Source organism: Liolophura sinensis, chromosome 6 (genome assembly GCF_032854445.1).
Source record: "Liolophura sinensis isolate JHLJ2023 chromosome 6, CUHK_Ljap_v2, whole genome shotgun sequence".
NCBI lineage: Eukaryota > Metazoa > Mollusca > Polyplacophora > Chitonida > Chitonidae > Liolophura > Liolophura sinensis.
The window spans coordinates 23603293-23611144 of record NC_088300.1 but is presented as its reverse complement, the minus strand read 5'-3'; the positions used below and the strand labels follow the sequence as shown (position 1 = coordinate 23611144).

Sequence of the window (7852 nt, the reverse complement as noted above, 5' to 3'; positions counted from 1 at the left end):
GCACTCCCATTCCCCATCATGCCACTTGTTTTTTTTTTGTAATAATTATGACGTCACCCGAGACAATCAGTACTAGGTGTTGAAACTGTGCTTATGCAATTTAACATTACGGATTTTCTTTACAAGGATATGAATTTTCAACATACCGATGTGTAGAGCTTGTGTAGTTACGTGTCACTGACCAAATTTTACAGATAGCTGAATATAGCTGACTAAAAGACATAGACCATATTTCTGCTTGACATACAGCTCAAGGCCATAGAATATTGTTTGCGTCTTTCATTCGAAATTAAAAACAGTGACTGTTTCACATTGCATTAATTTGTGCTAATTTCTTTTCTTATATACCTTTTTTAGTTATTTGGTAGCTTGCGTTTAACGCGGTTTTGGAGTTTTTGTCTTGCGATTGTTGGTCACTTTGGTTGGCGACTGGTACATGAATGTCTGTTCAACGAATAGATACCTAAACCGTCCCTAATATCTGAAACATCTACATGGTTATTTATTTATTTTACTGGTGTTTTACGCCGTACTCAGAATATTTCACTTATACGGCGGTGACCAGCATGATTGTGTGAGGAAACCGGGCAGAACCCGGCGGAAAGCCACGACGATCCGCAGGTTGCTTGCAGATCTTTCCACGTACGACCGAAGAAGAAGCCAGCATGAGCTGAGCTTGGATTCATAGCGACCGCATTGGTGGGAGGCTCATGGGTCATTTCCCTGCAATGGCGTGCTAACCCCCCTCGGTCCCCTCTCCTATGAGGACGTATCAGCTACATGTATATACCCTTGTCTATATAGTTGGACTCTTAACATACAACTTCCAAAGAGGACAATATTGAAATAAATTCAATCCTTCTTTTACAAACGGATTTGCAACAAGAGGTTACTTCTTATCAAGACACGGCGTCACAGATAATTACCCTATCTATTTTGGTACCATGGGAATACGGTGTGCACTCTTCTTGAATGAGCTCGAGGGAGATCGAAGATCCGTCTATGGAAAGCGTGTACGGCGTGGAATATAAAAGCTTTGTTTATCTGGCTGATTACGTACCAGGACAAAACCGCAGACCGTTGTTTGAATAGATCAGTTCCCCTCAAATTCATGGCATCAATCAATGTACATGCTGTGTCACGCACGGTTCTCGTTTAGCAGACGTGTTTTTTTACTGTTCTTTTCTAAGATGAGTAAATACAAACAACTGCTAGCATCAGATACAAACCGATTGCTTCCAATGTCGGGAAAGAATGCTGACAAACAAATATGTACACAGTGTTAATGAATGAAATGTTAATAAACAGTCACGATTCGATCAAAATATTTACAGAAAATTCTAGACATTTGAATTCCTAATGATTCCTTTTCTTCTACCCAGAAGTATTAGCCTAAGTCAAAATCATGAATTCTATAGAACAAAAAATAATACACATTTTAACCTCAGTCAGTCGGAAGTTAAAAAATGCCAACGAATGAGATTATAAATGTACTTCCGCAACAAACTAAGGTGCATCAAATCACAGAAACACGATTGCAGCACGTGCCCAATATCAGAAATGGTATCAGCGAGTCACGATTGTCGCTGGTTTGTACGTCCGGCGGCAAGATGGACACACCCGGTATTAGGCTTGCGGGCTTTCAATTTTAACTTCATTCTGTCATGAACCTTGACAGTACGTCAAAAAAAACAATATTGACATTGTTTTTGCAGTGGGAACAAAAATTATATTGGGCAACTTCAATAAGGTAAGATTTCATACACGTGGTAGTGGTATGGAACCGTTGAACAAAGTTACAATAATTCCATACGTGTGGATACGTATACGTGTTTCATCCCGCAATTGTAAATGTGGAAATTAATTTCTAAATTACTTTAATGACGTAAACTGAAGAATGTTTCCCAAACTGAAAAATTCAAAACGCAAAGTTTTTAATGAAAACACACTGACTTTTATAGGGTTAGTTCACAACATCAAGTTCTATACGATAAGATTCGTAGAAACTAGGATATACAGCACACACATAACAGGTGGCATGATATTGCCAGCATTAGGGAAGCTAAATCAATGCGTGGAAGGTGAATATGAGTAAAAAAAGCATGGTGGTTTATTTTTGCATTTCTTAAATTGCAAAATAGGATATCTTATAGCAGTGATAATTACATCATCTAAAACAACACAACGCCTAAAAGAGCACGATTTGTCCACAGAAAGTTTGCAGCGAAAGAAAAGAAACACTCACAACTTCCAGCATTATACCGCTTATGCATACATCACTGCTGAATGTATCATACACTATCTTACGAGCTCAGGGATGGAGACGTTCCCAAGAGTTGCGTCCCTTATTCAACTTGTAACGCCAGTCTAACATCGTAACTTCGTCCTGAATCCGTACAAGATCATTGTGTATTGGGCAGTCTTTGTTGTCGTAGAGGTTCTTATAGTCATATTCTAGCCTTCGTCTTTAATTAAGTTTAACCTCATAATTCGTTATACAGCGGCCAGTGGGATTACATGAAACCGGTAAAACTCATTTTGCTTAGTTATTGCTAATTTGTGACGAAAGAGCTTGGTACAGTTTCACAAAGATGTCGTACATGTACGATAATCGCGCATATAGGTCACTAGTACGGTAATAATGACCTATGAAATATTGTGCGACAAATGTACGATTAGAAATGTCGTACGCCGCTTTGTGAAACTGGACCTGGGACAGGCTATCTCTGATGTTAACCCTTTAAAGCCCATATTATTCGTATGTGATTGCAGATTCTGATGAAATTCAAATGAAGGATAACTTAAATCCATTGCATCTGTCGGACAGAAAATGACTATAATATACGTGAGGAGACAAAATATCTAAATGGAAAGAAAACATAAAAATGATAGTTATCATCAGTAGAAAGAAAATGTTTTCAGACTTTCTATTCACTGAATAAAATAGTCAAAAATTTTTTATCATATAAGTGGTTTTATGTACCAGGTTGACGTCACACAACACTTTCTATACACCGAAAAAAAATTCTTGACAACTTTACTCATGTGCATGAAAGCGAAAGATCTCACATAAAACATCTTTATAATAGTTAGAGAAAAATCAACGTGAAGTAATTCTATTTTGATGTTAGGACATCTTCATAATTGTGACGTAAATGGTCTAAAGTCCGTTTCCAGTAAGTATAGTTTTAACATACTCCCCTGGCCCTACAGTTCAGGACCTGGATTGGGGGTTCTGATGTTATCCTGGGTAAAGAGTTGTTTCGTTCGCTCAAACAGAAGTTCATTGTTCGATTTTTCCAACTCCCGGACGATCTAAAATGACAAAACATGGTGTCAGAACTGGGATGGAGTTCCCGTCCAGCCGTGCGGCGAATCTGAAGCTTCTTATCGACTGATATTTGTGATTTTTCTGTGTGTGCTGATCGTACAGGTGGCACGACTGGTCGGGAGTGATGTTTACAGATAGTGAGTGACTTTCTGATCTAATATTCGCGCTATTTTGCCTAATCTGTGACTTTTTGTGAATGAACTCTGTGACAGTTATAAACTCTGATAATTCTGAAGGAAAATACCACTGAACTCTGTGAACATTTGTGGTAATATTCACGCTAATTGACTGTTAACCCTGATGCTGAAAAAAAAAAAAACTATGGTAGCCCGTTTCGGACAGTTCGCCCTCGCGCTGTAGTTGCATTTCTACGATGTCGCGTATGAGACAATTTGTGCGCACTCTTATGAAACACTGGGACATTGTGTTTTATTTCCTGTTTACTGCATACTGTACCATTTCTGCGGATGCCCTGTATGTGACACACTAACTTGTGTTAATGTAAATCGAAAACAATGGCGGAGCAACAAGCTAACAATGTGCAAGCCCCTCACCATGTACAAGTCCCTACAAACATTCCACTGCCAACCAAACTGGACCTTAAAGGAAACTTGGCAGCAAACTGGAAAAAATTAAGACGGATGTGGGACAACTACGAAATCGCAACTAGACTTTGTGATGCAGAAAATAAATACAGGACTGCTACTCTGCTAACATGTATCGGCATCGATGCGTTAGACATTTTGATGGCTTACCCTTCACGCAGGAAGAGGATAAACAGGATATAGATATTGTCCTCCAGAAGTTTGAAACATTTTGTGTCGGTGAAACAAATGAAACTTATGAGAGGTAGGCCTACTGCTTTAATTGCAGAGACCAGAAGATATTCGACTCGTACGTTGCTGTTGTGCGTACGCTTGCAAAGACCTGCAATTATGGACAACTAGAAGATAGCTTAATAAGGGACAGAACTGTCGTTGGAATTCGTGACAACAATACTCGGAAAAGGTTAATGACTTTTCATCTAAATGTCCAAGCAAAGGCAAACAGAAACAGCATAAAATTCATCAAGTGGATACTGATGAAGAAGTGTCTGACATGTCTGATGTTGAGGAAGAATATGTGTTATCACTAAACTCAAACGGAAAACAGACAGGTTCTGATGGAAAAGGATTTCCAAAGCGTATCTTTGGCCGTATGGTCTTGAATGGTAAAACTGTCGTTTTCCAGTTAGACTGTGGAGCTACAGTCAACATTCTCTCCGAGAATCTCTACACTGAAATCTTTCATGACAGAAAACTGAAGAAAGTGGAAAAACCCACAACAACCCTTGTAATGTTGTTCAATGGGACAGAGATTGTGCCTGTTGGAAAACTCCGCATTTCCATGAAAAACCCAAAGAATGGTTGGAAGTACAGCGTTGAAATTGTAATCGTAAAAGGTGACTACAGACCTCTGCTAGGAGCCAGAGCGGTTCAACAAATGAATCTTATAACAGTACAGATCGAGAACATTATACTGCTAGCTCATCAGAAGAGCAATGATGTGAATCTAAGGAATCAGCTTGAGGTGACCTTGGATAAAATCAAGTCTTCCTATTGAGATGTTTTCCAAGGAGAAGGAAAACTGGAAGGTCTGTTACATCTTGACGTTGACACCAGTTACTGGATATCAGCATTGGTTGTCGTTTCCAAACCGGATGGACGTGTTTGTCTTTGCATCGATCCGAAACCTCTGAACTCTGCTTTGAAACGAAACCACTACCCAACCCCTACTTTTGATGACCTCCTACCTGAACTTGCCAAAGCTAAATGTTTTAGCCACGCTGACGCCAAGAATGGATTTTGGCACGTCCAACTTGATGAAGAGAGTAGCTACCTAACGACTTTTGAAACTCCTTGGGGACGATACCGTTGGCTTTGCATGCCGTTTGGCATCTCTACTGCGTCTGAAGAGTTCCAGCGTGGACTCAATGGGGCATTGGAAGGTCTACATGGTGTGAAAGTAGTTCATGATGATGTTTTAGTTTTTGGTGTTGGAGACACAAATGAAGAGGCAGATGTGGATCACGGCAGAAAGGTGATTTCTTTCCTCGATAGGTGTCGTGAAAAGAACATTAAACTGAATCAGAATAAGTTTCAACTGAAGTGCCGAGAGGTACCATACCTTGGACACATCTTGTCTTCATCTGAATTGAAGGTGGATCCTTTTAAAGTAACTGCAATTAAAGATATGCCAGCGCCGACGGATAAGAAACGGGTGCAACGCATGTTAGGCATTTTGAATTTCCTCCAGAAGTTTGCCCCAAGGCTGTCGTCAGTTACTGCCCCTCTGCGAGAACTTCTCAACAATGAGAATCACATTTTCTGGAATAAACAAATCCATGGAAAATGTCTTCAGGAAGTAAAAGACATCCGGTCAAGTCCTCCTGTTTTGAGGCATTTTGACGACAAAGCTGACACTGTACTGCAGTGTGACGCGTCCCAAGATGGACTTGGAGAATGTCTCATGCAAAATGACCAACCTGTGGCCTATGCATCTCGTTCTTTGTCTGCTGCAAAGAAGAATTACGCACAGATTGAGCGAGAAATGCTCGCAATCGTCTTTGGGATGGAAAGGTTTGAACAATACGTTTATGGAAGGAAAGTGAGAATTGAATCGGACCAAAAAGCACTGGAATCGATTGTTCGCAAAAGCCTGCATAGTGCTCCAAAGAGACTACAACGCAAGCTGTTGCGCCTGCAGAAGTTCGACTATGATGTGACTTAAAAGAAAGGTACAGAAATGTATCTTGCTGAGTCGTGCATACGTATCACATTCCAAGACAGCTACTAATGACCATGGAGATGTTATGCTGATTGACAACAGATGTCCAACAGCTATTGAGACAGAATCTATCAATATGATTGAATATCTTGCTGTTTCGGACAAGCGGATAGAGCTGATCCAAACAACCATTTCAACGGATCCCACCATGTCATCATTGAAGAGATTGATACAGAATGGATGGCCGGACAGAAAAGAAGATGCTCCCTTTGTAGTACAGGAATACTTTCCCTTCAGAGACGAACTCTGTGTCCAGGACGGAACAGTGTTTAAAGGTGGAAGAGTTATCGTTCCTAGTAGCGTCAGACCGGATATCTTGGACCGACTCCATTCATCACACATTGGTCTTCAGTCATGCATACGCCGTGCCAGAGAGTTAGTGTACTAACCGATCATGATAAAGGACATTACCGATTTACTGAGTAGATGTGACACCTGCAACACTCTCCAGCACAACCAACAGAAAGAGACTCTCATCAGTCATGAGATTCTCAGTCGCCCATGGGAAAAAGTGGGTTGTGATTTATTTGAGTTTGACGGCAAGGATTACCTGATATTGGTAGATTATTACTCCGATTACTTTGAAATTGATCGACTACATGCCAAGACGGCTACAACAGTGATAAAGATGATGAAATCACAATTTGCACGTCATGGAATTCCTGTTCAGCTCATATCAGACAATGGACGGCCCTTCAGTTTTTCAGAGTTTAAGAAGTTTGCTGATAAGTTTGAGTTCGAACATATCACTTCTTCGCCACGCTATCCACAGTCGAACGGCAAAGTGGGAAGAGCCGTAAAGACCGTCAAGCAGATCATAGCCAAATGTCTACATGCCAAAGCAGATCCTTTTCTTACTTTGCTAAAATGGAGAAACACACCAACAGAAGGAATTGGTAGTTCTTCAGTACAGAGATTGTTTGGAAGAAGAACAAGGACTCTCCTAACCGCAACCAGCGAATTCCTCAAACCGAAAACTATTCACAGAGTTGCCGACAAACTTGCCAGTAGAAAGCTGAAACAAGCTCGATACTACAATCGTTCTTCACGTGATCTACCGGATTTGCAGATTGGAGATGTGAGACTTAAGGCCTATAACAAAAACAAACAGTGGCAGAAAGCAATTGTTGGCCCACAAGTAGATATACGTTCCTACAGCGTTAAGACCGAAGATGGCAGACGTTTTAGAAGAAACCGTCGCGATCTTAGAGCTTCAAAGGAATATCGACCAGATGTAGAGATACCATACGTGTCCACTCCAACTCGAACACGAGAAAGGGAAGATTCTCCCGTCCGTACGACGTCTAGTCCGCTGTTGCAGGAAATGAACCCTGAACGACCAAGTACTATTAGTACACGGACTTCATCTGGACGAGTGGCGCGAAAGCCAGCACGCTTTCAGGACTGTGTCTCAGTGACAATTTTGTAATGTTTGACTGTATCAAATAAGTGACTTGCTGCCAGTTGTGTATGCCCTCGACAATCCTGTGTTAAAGTTAAATTCAACTTTCATATATATGATACAGGTTAATCATTCTTTTCAGCAGTTCCCACATGCGTTCGATTTAGTGACTTAAACTTCCTGAACTTTTGAGTTAAGAATTCCTCTAATAATTATTGGTCTTCAAAGATATACTTTCTTTTAAAATTGCTTATTGACTGAACTTGTGTTGAAAAGGGGAATGTGACGTAATT

At 40.5% G+C, this 7852-nt stretch overlaps 1 protein-coding gene across 1 annotated transcript; it reads left to right on the top strand.

Annotated features, from left to right (window-relative positions):
• Positions 1-6551: 6551 nt before the first annotated feature.
• On the top strand, positions 6552-7586 carry LOC135467020 (uncharacterized protein K02A2.6-like). The gene has a single exon (XM_064744774.1). The coding sequence runs from the start codon at positions 6552-6554 to the stop codon at positions 7584-7586; it is 1035 nt and encodes a 344-aa protein (XP_064600844.1).
• The last annotated feature ends 266 nt before the right edge of the window (positions 7587-7852 follow it).